The sequence below is a fragment of the Ovis canadensis genome, chromosome 16 (assembly GCF_042477335.2).
Source record: "Ovis canadensis isolate MfBH-ARS-UI-01 breed Bighorn chromosome 16, ARS-UI_OviCan_v2, whole genome shotgun sequence".
Taxonomy (NCBI): Eukaryota; Metazoa; Chordata; class Mammalia; order Artiodactyla; family Bovidae; genus Ovis; species Ovis canadensis.
In genome coordinates, this window is record NC_091260.1 from 47033953 (window position 1) to 47055665 (window position 21713).

The window sequence follows — 21713 nt, forward strand, 5'->3', positions numbered from 1 at the left end:
TGTCCTGGCTATTATAAACAGTGCTGCGATGAACATTGGGGTACATGTGTCTCTTTCAATTCTGGTTTCCTCGGTGTGTATGCCCAGCAGGGGGATTGCTGGGTCATAAGGCAGTTCTGTTTGCAATTTTTTAAGGAATCTCCACACTGTTCTCCATAGTGGCTGTACTAGTTTGCATTCCCACCAATAGTGTAAGAGGGTTCCCTTTTCTCCACATCCTCTCCAACATTTACACTTTTGGATGGCAGCCATTCTGACTGGTGTGAAATGGTACCTCATTGTGGTTTTGATTTGCATTTCTCTGATAATGAGTGATGTTGAGCATCTTTTCATGTGTTTGTTAGCCATCCGTATGTGTTCTTTGGAGAAATGCCTATTTAGTTCTTTGGCCCATTTTTTGATTGGGTCGTTTATTTTTCTGGAGTTGAGCTGCATAAGTTGCTTGTATATTTTTGAGATTAGTTGTTTGTCAGTTGCTTCATTTGCTATTATTTTCTCCCATTCAGAAGGCTGTCTTTTCACCTTGCTTATAGTTTCCTTTGTTGTGCAGAAGCTTTTAATTTTAATTAGATCCCATTTGTTTATTTTTGCTTTTATTTCCAGTATTCTGGGAGGTGGATCATAGAGGATCCTGCTGTGATTTATGTCTGAGAGGGTTTTGCCTATGTTCTGTAGGAGTTTTACAGTTTCTGGTCTTATGTTTAGATCTTTAATCCATTTTGAGTTTATTTTTGTGTGTTCCACCTATTCTTTTCTCAAAGAATTCTTATAGATTTGGTATCTTGTTCAATAGTGTTTATTAGAACTAACAAATGTTGTCACTTAGTCTAACAGTATCCTTTTTGGGAAGGTTTAAAATGACAAATTAAGTTTCAAAAGTAGGTAGAACATAGACTTTTGTCCATTGTGTCACATTGAGTGATAGTATCGTTTGATTAAATTAGAATCCCAAAAAAAAGTCCATTCGTTGCATTGTTGATATGTCTTAGACTTTTATAATCTATAGGTTCCCTTTCATTTTTTTCTTTGCAATTTATTTATTTTTTAACTGAGTTGCCTGTCCTTTAGAATTTTCTACTTTTTGTGTCTGTCTCTTGCATCCCACCTAATGTCATTAATGTTCCTCTCGATCTGCAGTTCAGTTCAGTTCAGTTGCTCAGTCGTGTCCGACTTTTTGCGATGCCATGAATCACAGCACGCCAGGCCTCCCTGTCCATCACCAACTCTTTGGAGTTCACTCAAACTCATGTCCATCGAGTTGGTGATACCATCCAGCCATTTCATCCTCTGTCGTCCCCTTCTCCTCCTGCCCGCAATCCCTCCCAGCATCAGGGTCTTTTCCAGTGAGTCAGCTTTTCACATGAGGTGGCCAAAGTGTTGGAGTTTCAGGTTTAGCATCAGTCCTTCCAATGAACAACCAGGACTGATCTTTAGGATGGACTGGTTGGATCTCCTTGCAGTCCAAGGGACTCTCAACAGTCTTTTCCAACACATTTCAAAAGCATCAATTCTTCAACGCTCAGCTTTCTTCACAGTCCAACTCTCACATCCATACATGACCACTGGAAAAACCATAGCCTTGACTAGATGGACCTTTGTTGGCAAAGTAATATCTCTGCTTTTCAATATGCTATCAAGGTTGGTCATAACTTTCCTTCCAAGGAGTAAGCGTCTTTTAATTTCATGGCTGCAATCACCATCTGCAGTGATTTTGGAGCCCAAAAAATAAGGTCTGACACTGTTTCCACTGTTTCCCCATCTATTTCCCATAAAGTGATGGGACCAGATGCCATTATCTTCGTTTTCTGAATGTTGAGTTTTAAGCCAGCTTTTTCACTCTCCTCTTTCACTTTCATCAAGAGGCTTTTGAGTTCCTCTTCACTTTCTGCCATAAGGGTGGTGTCATCTGCATATCTGAGGTTATTGATATTTCTCCCAGCAGTCTTGATTCCAGCTTGTGCTTCCAGCCCAGCGTTTCTCATGATGTCCTCTGCATATAAGTTAAATAAGCAGGGTGACAATACACAGCCTTGACGTACTCCTTTTCCTATTTGGAACCAGTCTGTTGTTCCATGTCCAGTTCTAACTGTTGCTTCCTGACCTTCAAACAGGTTTCTCAAGAGGCAGGTCAGGTGGTCTGATATTTCTATCTCTTTCAGAATTTTCCACAGTTTATTGTGATCCACACAGTCAAAAGGCTTTGGCATAGTCAGTAAAGCAGAAATAAATGTTTTTCTGGAACTCTCTTGTTTTTTCCATGATCCATCGGATGTTGGCAGTTTGATCTGTGGTTCCTCTGCCTTTTCTAAAACCAGCTTGAATATCTGGAAGTTCACAGTTTACGTATTGCTGAAGCCTGGCTTGGAGAATTTTGAGCATTGCTTTACTAACATGTGAGATGAGTGCAGTTGTGCGGTAGTTTGACCTACATTTCTTATAAAATGATTTGTTGTTGTTCAGTCACTCAGTCATGTCCAACAACCCCATGGACTAGAGCACACCAGGCTTCCCTGTCCTTCTTCATCTCCCCAGAGCTTGCTCTAACGCATGTCCATTGAGTCAGTGATGCCATCCAACCATCTTGCCCACTGTAGTCCCTTTTTCCTCCTGCCGTCAATCTTTCCCAGCATTAGGGTCTTTTCCCGTAAGTCAGCTATTTGCATCAGGTTGCCAAGCTATTGGAGCTTCAGCTTTAACATCAGTTTTCTGGTAAGAATATATTACAGGTGGTTTTGGATACTTACACCGAAAGTTAAATACTTCTGGCTATCTCTTTGTAATATCAGATTATCATTGCCTAGATTTATTGTTTCATTAGAGGCCACAAAATGGTGATAATTGTTAGAATTTTGGTGCTAGAAAACATCTTTAAAGGAAAACTTCTCATCAATTATTTTATACCATAGAAATGATTTATGTAGTACAGGCAGTTTATGTATTGGAGGCTTTGTTCTCCCCCTTTATTTAGCACTTTTCAAAATAATAGGTTGGGTGTCCAGTATCCTCCAAAAGTGACTAGTAAGTGTTCTGTTTTATTTTTGTATCATTATGAAGTCATGCATTGAGGTATATATATGCTATGTTTCAGTTCTTACAGTTATTGTTTATATTGATGAATATAATCCTGAACTTCAGTAGATCGTGCCAAGTTCATTTTTTTCAATGGTTCTAATTTTGTATCAGAGTTCCTAAAGCATACTTGGTATTTTCAGGCTGTAAAATTTTTATGAATATGATTTGTATATAAGGATATAATATACATATATATACATTCAGTGAAATTACAATAATTGTGATTTCAGTGCTTAATTCATTTTTAAAATTTGCAACATTAAGTATTGGTTTTTTATTATGGAGGAATATGATTTGGCTGTCTTTCATTTCCTCGATATATTTACTTACACCTCCTGCACCCATTTCCAATACAGTTGATTGTAATTTTGGCCTCAATCTATATTCATTATTAATATGACTATGTAATTATTACACATAGATGATCTCACCAGGTCTATTATTTTTATTTTACTTTTCGAGTACTTCTCTTTGTCTTTCATGGAGTCAATAATTGCCTTGTTTTTATGTTTCTTAGTTTTCTATGTAGTATATATTACAAACATCCCCTCTGACTAATAGAATACACGCCTCAATATTCCAAATATAAAACAATCCATTAATTTTCTTTTCTTTCTTTCTTGGTTTTAATCTAGAGCCATCTGGAGCCCCCCTAGTGCCTTTTACACAGCTTTACTTGTACCTCTGTGGATCTGTTGCCTTGAGTTCTCTTTCATCATTGTTCTTGGAATTCTCTTTGCTTCCTCCTTGTACTGAACTCAAGAAAGAGAAATATTTACCCAGTTGTTCAGATTTCAGTGTAGGGACTTGCTGGGATGCAGTTGTTATGACGCAGGTATGTTTGCTGTGCCCTGTCCTTCTCTTCTGTGGTGAAATGGGGTAGATGACCTAAAAGGGTAAATACAAGGTTATGAATGAATGGTAGAGATACTGATATGGATAGAAGGACAAGAAGCCCAACTATCTTTCTCTCCTTTCTTCCAAAGTCCTTCCAGCTTAGAGTTAAAGCCTCATGTGTGACCCAGGGCAGCTCCAGGTTAGACAGTAGGGTCAAATGTTCTCTCTTGCTCTGAGTCTCTTTTTTTCCTGTTTCCATTTTTGGTGTACCTGGAGAGCAATCTTGAGATCCCTGCCTCCTAGATTCAGGTTCAGTGGTAGTGGGAAGGTGAAAGTGCAAGTCACTCAGTCATGTTAGACTCTTTGTGATCCCACGGACTATACAATCCATGGAATTCTCCAGGCCAGAATACTGGAGTGGATAACCTTTTCCTTCTCCAGGGGATCTTCCAACCAGTGGATCAAACCCAGGTCTCCTGCACTGCAGGCAAATTCTTTACCAACTGAGCTGTGGGGGAAGTTATGAGGGTGGTGGGAAGGGGGGACTATGAAAGCATCAAAGTTCATGGCTTGGTTTATTTTGAAGCTGACAAGCACTTTAGGGAAAAATCACTGTTTTGTGTAGTGCAGATATTCTGCACTCAGTCTAAGGCCAAAGGCATAGCTCACAGGGAATACTGCTGTGCCTTGAGTTTTCCATGGCCCTCTGTGGCTGTGGCTCCAATAAGGAACTTGTAGAGAGAAGTGGCTGTAATTTGGGAAATGATTCTTGCATTCCATGGTTTTCTGGTCAGAGTACCATTTGAACTGCTGTATCAGTAGCACAGTTTTTTCTGACTTGACCTGGTTGGTTAGATTATGAGATTGTCTTAAAGATTATGAAAGTTAAAAAAAAAAAAAAAGGGAAAGTGTTAGTTGTCACTCAGTCATGTCCGACTCTTTGTGACCCCATGAACTGTACAATCCATGGAATTCTCCAGGCTTCTGAGAAACCTCTTACCAGGTTTCTCAGTTCATGGAATTATCTAGGCAAGAATTCTAGAGTAGGTAGCCATTCCCTTCCCTAGGGGATCTTCCTGACCCAGGTAATGAACCTGGGTCTCCTGCACTTCAGGTGGATTCTTTACTGTTTGAGCCACCAGGGAAACCACTGGTGTTGCAGTTATCTTCCTGTCTGTTATATCCTATTGGAACCAGATAGGATTTAATACTAACCGTTTAGATGAGAACTGACCTACAGAGAAAGTTAGGGGCTCTGAATGGTCAGAAACAAGTCTACCACAAACAACTGTCTTTGCATAGCATAGTTGGTAAAGCTTATAAATAAAAATGGACTAGATGGTGAACAGTGCTGAATGTTCTTTTTAGAATAAGCCAGCCTCAACAATAAAAAGACATTGTTTTGGAATGAATTGTATCCTCTGAAATTCATGTGGTAAAGCCCTAACTCCCAATGTGACTGTATTTAGAGGTGGGCCTCTAAGGAGGTAATTAAGGTTGAATGAGGTCCTAAGAGTGGGCCTTAATCCAGTGTGACCAGTGTCCTCTTAAGAGACACCAGGGATGCGTGTATACGGAGAAGCCCAATGTGGTAAGATAGGAGAAAGGCAGCCATGGCAAGCCAAGGGGAGAGGCCTGGGAGAAACCACATCTGCCAGTGCCTTGATCTTAGACCTTCAACTTCCACAACTGTGAGAAAATAAATTTCTGTTGTTGAAGTCAGCCAGTTAGTTCATGGTATTTTGTTATGGCAGCCCTAGCGAATTAATACAGACGTATAAACCAATTTAAAAATGCATAGATGATTTGAATGGCCATTTCTCCAGAGAAAATCTACAAATGGCCAGTATGCGTATGAAAAGATTCTCAACATTATTTGTCACTAGGTAAACGCAAATCAATCTCAGGGAGACACCACTTCATACCCACTGTGTGTTCAGTCATCGTCATGTTTGACTCTTGCGATCCCATAGACTGTAGCTCGTTAGGCTCCTCTCTCCGTGGGATTTTCCAGGCAAGAATACTGGAGTGGGTTGCCATTTCCTCCTCCAGGGGATTCTCCCTGATGCAGGGATAGAGGCCCGTCTCCTATCTCGGCAAGCAGGTTGTTTACCATTGCGCCACCTAGGACAGTGACATTCCGGTGGGTGGATTTGCTTGCATCAAATGCATCTGACAGAAGTATATGGATCACAAACTCTGAGTGTGAGCACGGGGTGACTCTTGAGGGCCCAGCTGAGCCATACTTCATTAATCCAAGAGAGTGAGGAAGTGAATGGATCAGGATCATGGGGAAGGGAAACCCTTCTGGGGTACTGACCTGGTCAAGATGGACCCTCTGTGCTCCTCATGCCCATTAGGATGACTATAATTTAGAAGACAATAACAAGTATTGAGGATGTGGAGAACTTGACATTGCTGGTGGGAATATAAAGTGTTGCAGTTGGGAAAACATGTGGCAGTTCCTCAAAAAATTAAATGTGTAGTTTATGACTCAGCACTTTTACTCCCAGATATATAGAGAAATATCTCTCCCAGATATAAAGCAGTATCTCCCCTCCCCCCCCGCCAAAAAAAAGTTGTACACAACTGTGGCTATCAGCATTATTAATAATAGCCAAATTAGGGAATTAATTCAAATGCCCATCAACTGATGCATGGATAAACAAAATGTGGTATATTCACACAAATGAAATATTCAGTTCAGTCACTCAGTCGTGTCCGACTCTTTGCAACCCCATGAACCGCAGCATGCCAGGTCTCTCTGTCCGTCACCAACTCCTGGAGTTTACAGCTATAAATCAAAAAGTACTGATTCATGCTATGTGAGTGAAACTTGAAAATATTATGCAGATAGTAAAGGCCACATATTGTATGATTTCATGTATGTTCAGAATAGGCAAATCCATAGAGATGTAGACCAGGTTGCCCTGGTCTAGGGGGAAAGATGCATTGGGAGTGACTGCAAATGGGTATGTGGTTTCTTTTATTTTGGAATTAGGAATGATGGTTGCACTCTGTGCAAATGCTACAATACAAGGAAAATTTTATTATATTTGAGATTTATTTCAATTAGGAAAAATTAGAATCAGCTAGAATCAGCGTTCTGGGTGGTGAACCTGAAGTAAGGGACAAGTGAGAGTATACCTTGACTAGTATTGCTAACTTCTGAATAAGACTTTGTTCAGCATGACTGATGCGTGCATGCTAAAGTTTGAAAAGCAGAGATCTAGAGAATTTACAAGTAGGAAAGGCCACAAGTCTACGCTAATGTTTTAATAATAAATATTTAGATTCTTTACATGTAGCAGGTTAAGCATAATACTGTCTCTGCCACCATCCATACAAACTGGTAATTTTGAGCACACTTTGCATCCAGATCTTGGTTTCTAAATGCCATTCTTTATTAAGTGGCTCCAAGCTTTGTGCTATTCTTGCAACTTTACATTGGACATTATTTGTAAAATAAAGAAGTTAAAATATTTCAATTTAAAAAGATGGAAGATGACCTGAAACAGACACACAAAAATCACACAAGTTTCCAAAACTGATGATATGGAACTCCAATTGAGTGTATTTATTTATTATAATCTCCAAAATAATTTCAGTTGGCACAACTGCTTCTTAAAACCACATTACTATCAGGCTCAATTTAATTACAACCAAGCAATTCACGAAGACATTGTAAGCAACAAAACATGCTCAGTATTTCTTTGAGAAAGGTGCTTCAGATATGTGCACAGCATGACTGGGCATTACACAAAACTTGTAGAAGATGATTCTTACATGCCCAAGTGTGGTACCTCTTCTGTTGTGACATCTGTGAAAGGCTAATCCTTCCACACCTCCCGTAAAACCCTTCATGGTGCAATCTGCCTTTCTCTTAAATTTTAAAGAATATTCTAAGTCATTCCTTAGGAAAGTAAAACTATACACATTTCCAAGGGGGAAAACAAGCTGCTTACTTTTTATATTATACACTTCAATTATAGGTTACTAACACTTTTTTAAAGCTTTGTTACATTTTTAAAAGTACCAGCTAATGAAGACAAAAGTACAAAATATTTATCAGCATGTTAGGTTCTCCTGAAATCACAGTTTTCTGGATAGATACATGCAGCATCACTGAACGTTTTTCACTATGTATTACACATAGCTTGGAAAGAATTTTAATATTTTGGCCTGTAATGTCCATGTCTTAAATAGCATTTTGCTTTATTTCTTTAATAGTGCTAAACTCTTTTAAAAAATTGTACTTATTTTATAGATCTGACTCACTGAATTTTCAACACCATGGCCTCACCTTGGTTATGAAAAATATCTTAACATCTGCAACTTCAGCTGGTTATACTATGGGGAGAGGGATTACCACAACTTTATTATACCTCGTATTAACAATAAACCTTCTCACAGAGAAGAAAATACTTTAAATACCTTAAATCATATTTACAACAATAAAATTCACATTTCATGCTTTAGTGAGACTCTTAAATCATCCACAAGCAGTCCTTTATGGTTTATTGGAATAGAGCCCTTCTGTACATGGACTTCTGCTGTGTGCCACATATAAAGCTCTTGATTTTATGAAAATAGCAAAACTTATGCTGTCCTCCTGTCAAGTAGAAAAACCGAGGGTACATCTTCCCAGCCATCAAGTTGTCACCGAAACGCTATTATCACAGCGAGGTGGCAGCCAAGGCTTCGGACCTCAGGACCCAGAAGGAGCAACTCGTCTGTCTGCAAAGTGCTCAGAAGCCCGGGTATTCTCTAATGTGCGTGATAGGATGAAAAGAGCCCTCTCAGCACTGGCCAAACAGCTCACTGATGTGTCTATTGCACGGGATCTTCGAAGCTTCCAGAAATAGTGCTGTATGTCTTCCCTTCACTACTATATGCATTTTTCTGATAAGTTCAGCGTTTCACTGGGAAACGTGACTTGCAGGGAGCTCCCCTTGGGGGCAGGCCCAGCCCTGCAGCTCCCGCCAACCTCGTCCACCAGTAAGAAGCTCTCCGAGTCCTGCCCCTGTGAGGAGTCTGAGGTCTCCGATATCCGCAGAGTCCTAAGCGACGTGCTGTCTATTTGGGTCAGGCCCACGCCGGGCACACCTGGCAGCAGATTCCTGCCTCCCCCGAAGCCGTTTTCACTGAGTTCTGGCGTGTACAGGAGGGTCTGCGACGTGCTGCTGATCTCCTTGAGCTCCCGGGAGAGGAAGGAGCGGGAGTGGCCGGACACGGCGGAGGACGTCCTTCTGCTGTCTGAGCAGTGCGGCCCCGAACGCTCCCTGCGCGACCCGCCGATGCGGCAGAAGAGGCATTTGATCTTCTCTATGGCTTTACTGAGCACTGTCTTCCGCAGGAGGATGTATATCCAGGGGTCCAGGATGGGGTTCACAGAAGCAATTCGGATGGCCTGCAAATCTGGGTTTTTGCTGATGACTGGCTCCAGGTGTGGCCGATATAACTGGTTGACGAACACCCGCACCTGCGGAAAGGAGATGCCCACGTTTAGTGTTTAGCATTCATTCAGCAACTGGGAAAATATTTGCATGCAACGTCTAACTTAGTAGCCTTGAGAGTGCTTAGTCGCTCAGTCTGTCCGACTCTTTGCGACCCCATGGACGGTAGCCCACCAGGCTCCTCTGTCCATGGGATTTTCCCGACAAGAATACTGGAGAGGGTTGGCACGACCTCCTCCAGGGGGTCTTCCCGCCGCAGGGATCTAACCCAGGTCTCCTGCATCGCGGGTGCGACTGAACCATTAGTAACATTAGCTGCCCTCTTTTCTGTTAATAAATGCCAAGAGGGACTTCCCTGGTGGTTCAGTGGTTAAGACTGGTACTTACAATGGAGTGGGCCTGGGTTCAATCCTTGGATAGGGGAACTAAGATCCCACATGCCTTGGAGCATGGTCATAAAGAATTTTGAAACTTAAAAAAATTGCCGAGAAAAGAGCACCGATTACCATTTATCAAGTTAGTATAACTTTAATATATCAGTAACTACCTTATGAATAGCTTCTCTAGGTCAAAGATGGATAAAATAATGCAATGTGTGTACAGGTAACATAGGCATAAAGGTTCCTGGAGAAGAATTTTATTAACTTCATTTCTGTGCTTTCTCACAGAATAGTGAAAAACTTTTAAACTCGGAAATTTTAAACCAATATTTGAATCTGTTATCATCTAGAATGGCCAGAGAATAGTTTTTATTTTCTCTATATGAAGCTGTTCCCTAGTTATAATAATAATCTTGAGTTATCAACTCTTACTTCAGAAACCTTTTCCATAAACCAATTATGTGTCAATAAATAAATAATAAAAAAAGAAAAAAAATCTTTCCCAGTTAGGTTTCTTTTTCTTCCTCTAACTGCATTCCTCACCTAGATTATTGCATCAACCACCAAACTGGCTTTCCCATCTCCACTTCCTGTTCTCTCCAAACCATCCTCCAAACTGCCACCAGAAGATTATTTCTCAAATGCCGATTTGATTATGCTACTTGGCTGCTAAACCTTCACTGGCTCCCTGCTGCTTGGGAACTATAGTTCTGTTCAACATCTGTCACTCTTGAATCCATCCTGAAGCCTCCACTGGAATCCACCCCTCCTTTGTGTCTCTGGAGCATTTTAGAATAAATAGCCGGGAGCACTCTGGAGAGACCAGACTCAATGAAGAGAGTATAAATTTGTAAATTTGAGGAAAACTATCATTTTATTCCTTAGTGGAAAAGGCACTTCTTATTTTCTCTCTCTTTTTAAAAATTAAAGTACAATATTATATAAATGACAGGTGTACAGTATAGTGATTCATAATTATTAAAGGTAATACTCCATTTATAGTTATTATATAAATGGAGTACTGGCTATTATATAAATATAGTCAGTACTGGCTATATTTGTCTGTGTTGTACAATATATCCTTGTATCTTATTTAATACCTAATAATTTTACCTCTTAATTCCCTACCTCTATATTGTATCCCCCTCTCTCTCCCCACTGGGAACCACTAGTTTGTTGTCTATATACACTTCCATATTTACTGCTAAAGAGTAGATCTTAAAAGCTCTCATGAGAAAAACATCTTGTAACTAAGTGTGGGGATGGATGTTAATTAGACTTATCATAGTGATTATTTTGCAATATATACAAATATCGAATCATTATGCTATACACTTGAAATGAATATAATGTTATATGTCAATTATATCTAAATAAATATGTATATATAAATACACACACACACAAGACACACACCAAAAAACCCAAAATTTTACTGTTAAAGGATGATGATGCTATCTGAGTCTTACTTCTAATTCCACCAGGATCATTATATAAAAATCTCACACTAATTCATATAAAATTAGTGGTTTTTAAGGTAATATAATTATTTGATAATTATTACTTGCCATTAGTAACTATTTTAGGTCAGGGAGAAGTAAGAGGTGAGTCTCACAGCCAAGAAAGATGCATTGAAAACCATAAAAAGAAGAAAGAACTATAAAAGCATAGCTGGAGCCATTTAACCAAGGGCAAATATGTCTACCGTTAAGAAGAGTTGATGACACTGCCACTTTGTCATACAGTATGATAATATTTATGGTGTATGAATCACTAAGAAAGAATAGGGATATTTTAGAATTATAACAAACGGGATAAAAAGAAGCCTAAAACATGTAAATAATTCTCATTAATCTGCAAAAGTCAACTTAAATGAAACATTTCTAAATGATACTAGATCAGTGGGGTGTAACTATATTTCTACTTCTTCCTATATTGGAATTTAGACCTCAATCAACTACAGGTCTATAATCCTTTATCAAGAAGTTGCTGTTGTTTTGATATTCATTTGTTTTGTTTTCAGTTGCAAAACCTGAACTGACTAGACCATGATGCTATTTGCAATTTTATTTATTCCACTTGATGTGAATATTCCCATGTTTTGCTCCAGAGGTCCCATTCCAGTTTCTGATGGGGATATTACATATATGTAGATTACTAAATTACTTTTCTAAAAGCCAAGAAATTCTGAATTTAAAACACACTTGGTCCTAAATATTTTGGATAAGCAATTACATACAGCCCTGTAACTCTCATAGAATAAAATGATAAAATGGCTCTAAGATGAAATTATTCCCTTGATCTCTGGAAGACAGCCAAATAAAAAGTGTACTAGAATGAACAACAGTATATGATGACTACGCTTTTTTTTTTTTTTGGCCAAACCACACAGCATGTGAGATCTTAAGTTCCCTGACTAGGGAAAGAACTCACACTCCCCTGCAGTGAAGTTCCTATGATGACAACTCTTAAAATATTTTTAGAAACTATGTTTGTATAAATGATTCAACCAAGACAAAGGATGACTGACTTTCTGTCCTTTCAAAAACCAATGGAACAAAGCATCTTGGTTTCTTCCTACCATACTCTTCATTGAGGTTCTCAGCTCTGCCTGGGCACAGAGATTCCCTCAGGTCCATGGGTCTTTTCTCAGATGAAGTGTTACTGAAACCAGAAGTTTTGAGAACCTTACTTAGATCCCCCACTCTGTTGGTGGCTGATTCTGGCCTGGGCCTCAGGTCTCCAAATTACTTTCATGTTGCTTTTTCTGTTTTACCAGGCTAGCTAGCTTTCTGCTTAAGAATTATCTCCTGACAATGGGATTATTGGTAAAATACAAAGCATATATTTTACTCACATCACACAGTAGGTTGTTAAGGGTAAAAGAAATGATGGATTTAAATCTGGATTTAGTATCAGGCCCTCCTCTGAGTGTGCTGCTGCTGCTGCTAACTTGCTTCAGTCGTGTCCGACTCTGTGCGACCCCATAGACGGCAGCCCACCAGGCTCCTCCGTCCCTGGGGCTCTCCAGGCAAGAATACTGGAGTGGGTTGCCATTTCCTTCTCCCCTCTGAGTGAAGCCTCTAGAAAAAACCCTAGGCGGGATTTGGGTGAATTTGAGACTTCTAGCCAGTAGGTGGCAGTGTTGCTCTACTTGGGAGTTGGTCCCACAGCCCTCCCTAAGAGGTTTGCCCAGCTGCTTCAAGACCCTCTTTCAGAACAGAATTTTAGGTCTAAAGTTTGCATTCTTAAAATTTTAACATTGAAATACTTCATTGGTAGTTGTTTCTCCCACCGGTTCCTTGAGGGAAACACATTTACTACTGAAAGGAGGAAATTTTTTTAACACCTGAAATGGCTGTAGAAGGAATGAAATTTGTAGCTATTTAAGGGAATAAACTAGGAGTTACTATTTATTTTTTAAAATTCCTATGACCCTTCAGAAAAGTCAGTGTTGTAAAAAAAATTAATAGTGAACTTTCATAATCAAGGTGACAAGAAGCAAGCAAAGAATTATTTTGTGGCTCACTTCATGCTCAGTAGTAATTAATTGAAACTATAAGGGCATGAAAAGGAGCCTTATTTCAGTGTTCCATGGTGTGTGTCGGCGAGGGGGAGGCGGCGGGCAGGGGACTTACAATTAATATAAGCTAGTGAACCTGGTCATTTCATGTCTTCTCAGGAAAGCAGAGCTCATGGGGTAGCAACAAAGATGAGTATGAAAAGCAACATTCCAAATTTATATGAAAACACTCTCAAAAGCTGGTAAAATGATTTGAAAAAAAATGAAAACGGAGCTTTCCTTTGCAGCGTGATCTCAATGGAGACTGACTTGAATAGAGAGAAAGAAGACAAAAGTGAGCAAAAGCTCCACGCACTTCAGTAGATTTCAAAAAAACCACAGCCATCTCTGCCTCACTTTAAAGGCTTTACTTGATTTGCTTCCCCAAAGGGGTAGACCCCAGATTAAGATGGGACCATCCACAGCAGGACTCCAGCGTCACGAAGGGAGGAGAGAGCACTTTTCTGCAATTCTTGTCCAACAGGCTCTGTATGTTACACAAATAAACGTGTTCAGGCAGTTTTCAGTGTTGGAAGAGTGTGCTGCTGAGAAAACCGAACCTCTGAGTGGGAGGCAGGTGGGGGAACACCTTAAAAGAATTCACTGAATACAAACAATGTATGTAGTCTCTTGCAATTAGTCCATTTCAGCTATAGTCTGTAGTCTATTAGCTGCAGATTTGCACATGTGGCTTATTGTTAGAACTGGCATACATGACAATATTCCAAACTTGTTGAGGACGGCTAGAGATTAGGATTCAGGAACATAACTTGGAAAAAACATGATAAACCCAAAATTAAATGTGATGATGGGAAAGTTATAAGGAAGGCTACATGTTATAAAGATAAATGCCCAGTTCTGTTCAAATCCTGGCTCTCTGCTCCATATAATTTATGAGCAAAAACATGAAAGGGCTTAGTACAAATATGTGGAAGCTTGGCTACTGTGGAGTACATCAATAATACGAAAACCACAGCTTAGAGTCGCTTTGGGGTATAGTTAATGACGCGCATGGTATCTAAAACACATACTTCCTGTTTAATGAATTAACCTGTTGGCAGGGAATGTCTAATTGAAGAGGAATGTTGAAATTTTGATTAGACTGATTTGGCAGTTGACGGTCGAAACAGAAATGCTTTCCAATAAATGACGATAACCAGTGATTGGATTTGTATGTGCTCCTTGTTCTGTTCCGAAAACATGCAAGGAATGATCTATGTGTGATCAGTTATCTAACTGCCCTGTGAAGGGTCTAAAATTGACACAGCTGTTACTAGAAATTCTTCCCACCTCCTTTTTTTTTTTTTTTTTAATTTAGTGACAAAAATCTCTAAGTAAAGGAGAGTGGAGAGAGTTCTTGGGTGGGTGGTGGAATGAGAGATCAGTTCTCCTTCCCTCTGCATCACTGACCGGCCATTTAACTGCAGACCAACTGCTTCACCTCTACAGGTCAGTGTGCACACTGAAAATTTACTTCTGAAGTGTTTAGTTTCTTTGAACCCTTAATTTTCAACATTCTAACAAGAACCTTCAAGAATTACTTCAGTTCTGGGGGGAAGAGATCTTGTTAGCAGATGTTCCATAAAATCAAGCCTTGACAGGTCAGCAAAGCATGGTGCAAAGAGCCTTAGACTAGGACTCACTCACCCAGGAAATAGCATGAAATAAAGTCATTATCTGCAGTTGAGGAATCTGAAGTGCAGAGACAGTGAAAATGTTGGTCAGCCCTCCTGTCTTCCTAGAGCTTTTTTAAAGACTCAGAGGAAAAGCAGGGAAAACAACCTTACTTTTATGTGCTACTCCACAGTCTTCAAGGTACTACTCCTGGGTCTGCAATTTTATGTTCTGGTTAAAATTCTGCTTTTCGGAATTGGTACTTTTAAAAAAAAATTTAGCCAAATTTATTTGAAAAATAATCAAATCCTTCAGGTTCTGCTGTAATAGTGCCTGGATTTATGGCATTCTTCATGTACCTCTAGATGTGATTTTTAACTCATCTGGGACCCCATCAGTTTCTTTTAGTTTCCACTTCCAGTCTGCCTGCAGTGAACAAAAGTGTATCTATTTACACAGTTTTCCTCTGCTCTAATAAACCTTTGGCGATCAAATGCTGATGAAGGCTTATATAGACAACTATACTAAGGAACCAAATAAACACTTAAAGGAAGCTATTTTCTAAGTTTCACTCCTCCCAGGCAGAAGATGAATCAAACTGGTCATTCTACTCTTAACAGAGGTGAAGGCTTCCTAATTCAGAGTAAGAAGAAAGAAAATAAGAGAAACAAGTAAGCAATAAATACTGCCATAGCATGCTTGTGCATGGGGGAAAATGCCTTTCAAATCCTGTAGTGTAACCGTTTAGCCCTAGGCCAAAGACTGGATTACAATAATGTCTAACATTAGCAACAAAATTAGGTACCAGACATTGATCCAGCTGCAGCATTTAACACCAGGATCTTAGGCTGTCTCACTTGCATATTTCTAAAGAATTCATTCCCTTTTATTTATTTTGAGCATAAACGCTTTCACTTCTTTAGCTTCTCTTGTATTTCAGAAACCAGAGACTGCTTATAAACAGAACAGACAAAATAACATTAACCTTGTCCCACTAAACTTTGTCATGCAATGTTCCCTGTTGACTGTATTTACACCTTTTCTCTTCATTGCTTGTGACTCACTTTAGAAAATTTTGCAACTTCAGCACAGTTCCTTATATAACTGCAATTAATTTTTCTAACCTTTCTCAAATTTCCATTCCAAAATCTATTTTATGAGATATTTATATTTTGGAGAACAAATTAAAATTGACTTTTATACTAAATTCAATATCAACTGCCTTCTAAGAGCCACTGTCGTTTTTCTTTCTCTGGTATCCGAAAGACACAAATGTGGCCGCTTTGCAGTGATGCTTGTTTTCCTTATGTACTGTAAGTCAAGATTTGTGAAACTGCACATAAACTGTATTTGCTCTATTATTTCCAAAGCATTGTAAATGTTTGGAAGGGTTTGATTTGCCTCAAATAGGATTACCAACCAACTTGATTTGATAAAGTTAAAAGAGATTCTTCATTAGTTTCCTTGAAACTGAAGATAGATCTGACTGTTTTAAAAGTCAGAGTTCAGAATTTTCAACTCAAATTACAACATGAATGTGAGAAATGTGAAAAAAAAAAAAAAAAGCCAAGAAAGTTGTAAAAGTGATCCAAGGAAGGCTACAGTTGTGGATGCTTCCCTTTTAATTCTTTCAGTCATTGCTAAACTGTGTGTGGGTGAGTAATATGATGACATCATTCTTATCATTAATTTACAATTAAATCTATTCCGAAGCTACCATTACTTGTATGATTTCTTATTACTTCCAAAGGTATGTCTATGCGATTATTTCTCAGCTGAGCCATTTTCAATTTGCAGGGTAAAAAGACTTAATATCACTACACAACACTGACTTTACAAAGAGTAGACAGTCCTTGTTAGTTTAAATGTGGTCAGTCTGCAAACCACAAATATAACTCCTATAATTTCTTGTCTCTTATTCCTCAAATAATGTCAAAGTCTTTGTGATAAATGGCTTTGCCATCAGATCTACCATTTCAGCCCATAAGAGGCTTTGAAGAGAACAGTTCGTCTTTGACTGTGTGGTCATCAACAGCTTCGCATGCTTGCCTCCAACCAAAACACAGTTTAAAAGTTCTGTGCATGTTGCTAAACCTCTAGCTCTGATTCCTCAGTTCCTTAAAGTGGATGTTCTGTAAATAACAACCACTCACTCTGGCATTTACTGTTCTGTAAAACATAAGGCAGAGGCCACAGAAAGAGGCCCCAGCGAGAGAGTTGTTTCTTCTAAAATCTCCCTCTATTCTAAAGGTGCCATTACAGACAGTAAAATATGTTTATGTGGCTCAATTAACTCTGTAAATTATCCTGGGCCCTGGGACGGTTTAAAGGCCCTTTTGGCCAATCACTGGCCACCTTGCAGTTCCATTTACAGATGGAAGGAATTTTATCCATCTGTAATTTTATATAATATTTTATATTAAAATATTTTATTAGATATAACATCAATTTTATGATATATTTTTAAATCTTAAAATCTCTGAACAGTGTTAGTAAGGGAAAAGATGGAATAATACCCTATTATTTTCTCATGCTCCCAATCAGCGTTCAAAAAAACCCCAACTTTTTCAAGTTGATAGTTTAGAATTTCCAGGAATGCGGTGTTTTGAGATATAGAAAAACTCAGGACTAGTTGCTTTCATGAGAAACTCTAGATGAAATATTTATTACGTGCATCTGCCCATGGGTTTCTAGTGCAAAGAGAGGAGAGCTAGGCAGACTTTCAAACTTCCTGCTTGTAACATTTTAAAACATTTTAAAAGTTAATGCACAGGCAATTTTAAAGAAGATGGTGTCCTTAAAGGTACCAAAACCCAGACTCAGACACACTGTTTCGAAGGCCAAAATTAGAAGTGTTCTAGGAGGGAGACATGACGTCATATTACAGAAGCAGCGTTGGGGTTAGATTGGTCTGAGGTTCATCTCAAGTTGCAAAGCTTTGGCTTGGCAATAAATAAGGTGACCATCTCTAAAGCCCCATCTCTCTAGAAAGGCACTCTACCTCTCACAGTTGAGAATGTGAATTCAATACCCCAGATGCATCAGCCTACCCTCAACAGGTCCCCTGAAACACCTTGCTTTCCTGGCCCCTAGAAAGAATGAAGCTCTGGGCCTTGCCCGTGGAGGACCACATGTGCACCGAGATGTTTTCCCGGGGGACTCACTGCTTGGCAAAAAGCAAGGAATTTAGCTTGACAGTCTAGTTCTGCGGGATTATTTTAAGCAAGTAATTCCCAGTGTAAAGTGAAGGAGTTAGACCAAAATGCATCCAATATTCCTTCAAGCTCTAAAATTCGACATAAGCTACCAAAAGAAAATTTTTTTTAAAAGGACATAAATCAGAACACTAAAAACGCTACTACTGTAAGGAGTGGACACCAAAGAAATCACCGGCCCCGACGGTTCGGATTCCGCCTGAGGATGGGGCTCAGTCACACTACTACAGCGGTTTCCTCTCTACATCTGACCGAGAGCGGCGCGCGTTCTCGGAAGGCTCAAGGCCACTGTCAGGCAGCCAGAGGTAGGGGCTGTCCCGGGAGGGAGAGGAAACCAGGCTTTCGGGGAAAGAAACTCGGCGATGTAGGGGAAAAGCACCTGCTGCACCTCGCTAGCGGTGGGGCCTAAAAAGAGCCTGGGCGTGGGGACCCCAGTCCCGACCTGGAGGAGACACGTCGGTGGCCGGTGGCCGAGGAGAGGGAGAGCAGGGAGCGGGAGATGGAGGAGGGAGGTGAACGCAGGAAAAGGGCCGAGTGGGGCCCTGACCCCTGCCACTCACCACAAGTGGAATGGAGCAGATGAGCACCACCAGGGAGGTGGCGATGAGTAAGATGACCATCTGGATCTCCGCGCCCGCGATGCGGCGGAAGCTCCGGCGGCGGCGAAAGTCGCTGAGGCGCGGCAGGGCTGGGGAGGAGGCGGCCGGGGGAGCCCGGCAGGCGGTCGGGGCCAAGGCGACGGCGGCGGCGGCCGCGTGGTGCTGCTGCTCGGTGCCCAGCGAGGTGCGGCGCATGAACTGTCGGTGCATGCGGAGCAGCGCGCCGCACACGAGCACGTTGCAGAGCACGGTGGCGAGGATGAGGAAGGAACTGAAGCCCGCATACATGTAGGAGAAGGCGGCGTGCGCTGTCACGTTGGTGGTCCAGTCGATGAAGCACCAGGTGGCCGGGTACTGCAGCCGCGAACTGCCCAGGCCCATGCTGGGCAGAGCGCAGAAGAGCACGTTGGACGCGTAGACCGCGAAGAGCGTGAGCCCCGCCAGCCGCTTGTCCACGTAGTGGCTGTAGAAGTAGGCGTGGTTGATGGCCAGGTAGCGCTCGATACTCATCGCACAGATGATGCTGAGCCCCGACAGGCCGAAGAAGAGCAGGATGAAGGTGCTGTACTCGCACAGCGCGTGGCCCCCGGGCCACTGGCCCTTCAAGTAGGTGGCGATGGTCACCGGGCTCACCAACAACGTGCCCAGCAGGTCGGTGACCGCCAGCCCGCATACCAGTGTGTAGAAAGTCGTCTCCTTCTGCTCTTTGCGCGACTTACAGAGCACCACGATGGCCACCAGGTTGCCCACCACGCCGAAGATGAACATCACCGCCGGGATGGTCACTGGGCTGTTCAGTGGGTTGGAGGCCTGGGAGGATGATGCATTGGTCCCAGGGGCGGTCATGGTGGTGGCCGACGGTACACTGCCTTGGAGTGCGAGGCTGGGTCTGTGGAGAATAGGAGAGAGACGAAGAAGCGATGAGCAGAAATTACCACCTGCAAAAAGGTGTCAGACCCGCTCCCGAGAAACAATATGTTGATGAGAGATCGGGGGAGCAACTCGATCCAACATTGTGGACTGCAGTCACTTACCAACTGCAGCAACCTAAATCTCCAGGCTCCGGATAAGTCCTGCCGGCAGCACCACTCTACGGGCATTAATATTTATACGTTGATACTGTCTTTCTCTCCTCTCCCCAACCCAACTCATTCCACTGCCAAGATGAACAAGACCTATCTCAAGGGAAAACTGGCTTGCTCGTTTTCCCGACAGATTCTGAGTCAATAAAAGTCTCGCTGAAAACAAGTTATGGAAGATAATTTGAAGAGAGCACTCTTCATTTCCTGGCTACGCTCAAGGGGCGCCCGCACCGCTCTCTGCCCAGTGCCCCCAACCCTGTCTCACCTGTGGCAGCCGCGGAGGTTGCAGTTACGTAAGCCCCCAGGGTCAAGCCTCAGATGTCCTGGACAAGCCTTCAACCTGCCCTCAGCCGTGCCCTGCTCAGTGTGGAGCTTGCCAAGCCTCTGCCTTCTCAGAGCTTGCTCTCGGTGGCTGCCAGTTTTCCGGAACTGGGGTCAGTGGTCAGCTTTCAAAAACTTGGAGAAACAGAAGGGCAGCGAAATGGGTCAGTGAAGCCCGATCATGGATTGCTTTATTCCTTCGTCTTTTCCTTCGTTTCTTCAAAGACGATCCAAGTTTTGCGGAGCCCGCGGGAATCGTCCGTGGGCGGACAGCTCTCAGGTGTGCGGCGGCACCGCGCTGGTGGCACCGAGCCTGGGTACCCGGCTCGGGCCGCCCTCCTCCCCAGCCCAGGGCAGCGCGGGCGGCTACCGGGGCTGGCGGCTAGAGCTGAGGGCGCTTCTGACGCCCTGGGGGCGGCTTGAGGTCCTCTCGGCCCGAGGCTCTGACCTGGGGCGGTTCATCTTCCTCTCAGGCTGCCGGGTTTCCAGCTCCGCTCTTGCCAGTCCAGCCTCTGTACAAACTTTTCTGCAGCTTCAAGTTTCCCTGGCGGGGGCGGGGCCACACAGCGCGCGGCCTGGGCGCCCATTGGCCAGATGTGAAGTGGGCGGGGCGCTCGCTCGCTCCTGTGCGCAGAGAGGAAGCGCTGCGGGCTGGAGGGCGGGGCCCCGGGCGGCGCGGGTCCCACCGCGCCTCTGCCCGCTGCTTGCTTGCGGCTTTCCAGCCCACCGCGGGGCTGGGATGGTGGAGGCTTGGCCTCCCTGCTCCAGGCAGGTGGTGCGGAAAGGCCGCGGTCCGCGGGGACTCTGGGGGGAGTCCCGGTATTCTCCTGTGCACCCTCTTAGCTACTTTGAACTCGGTATCCAGGGCAGACAGCTCTGAAACCGGCATCTTCCTCGCTGTCTCCTTCTCCAAGTGGGCTATTTCTCGCACCTTCTTCAGCCGAGTTGCAACATCTGGGTGCTGGGAAGGGAGGTCAGCGGCTTAGGATTCTACCTGGGAGCTGTCGAGGTGTGTGTGTGTGTGTGCGCGCGCGTGGACCGGGGAGGAGAAATAGGGTGCGTGCACCAGTGGCCCCGGATCAGAAGGGTGCGCGTGACTGTGGTGGTGGCTGGGTGGGAGAGTGGGCACCAGGGTTGGGCGGGGAAACGACGAGGAATCCATCCTCTCACCACGAAAGGAGTTCGTTGGCAGTGCCGAGGCAAAAAAAAGGTGAGGGGGGTGGGGAGAAGCCGGGACAGCAACCTCTCCCGTCGCAAGTGGCAGAGACCTGCGGCTGCGGAGAGCCGGCGCGCGGCCCTCCAGGGGACCGACAGTGACTGCGGAGGGCTGTCTGTCGAACCGAGGAGACCTTTGTCCTCCTTCGGGGAACTTCTCCGGCCCGTGAGAACGGCTAGACTGAGTTTCGTGTCTGGGCTCGGTTAACAGTCAGATTTAGACACCTTCACCATGAATTCTTGGAAAGGCTGATACAGAGAGACTGGGATTGTTTTTAAGTAAAGGAATTGTCCAGTCACTACCTCACTAGTCAACTCTTGGAAAAGCCTATTTGCTCTACCTTTTAATCTTTGAATTAC

General features: G+C 42.7%; 1 protein-coding gene across 1 annotated transcript; it reads right to left on the reverse strand.

Annotated features, from left to right (window-relative positions):
* Window positions 1-7457: 7457 nt before the first annotated feature.
* PTGER4 (prostaglandin E receptor 4) lies at window positions 7458-20748 on the reverse strand. The gene is made up of 3 exons (XM_069555822.1): window positions 20083-20748; window positions 18697-19624; window positions 7458-9391 (listed from the first exon to the last, which is right to left on the reverse strand). Exons 2-3 carry the CDS (start codon window positions 19579-19581, stop codon window positions 8798-8800), a joined length of 1479 nt encoding a protein of 492 aa, XP_069411923.1. The 5' UTR covers window positions 19582-19624; window positions 20083-20748; the 3' UTR covers window positions 7458-8797.
* Window positions 20749-21713: the final 965 nt, after the last annotated feature.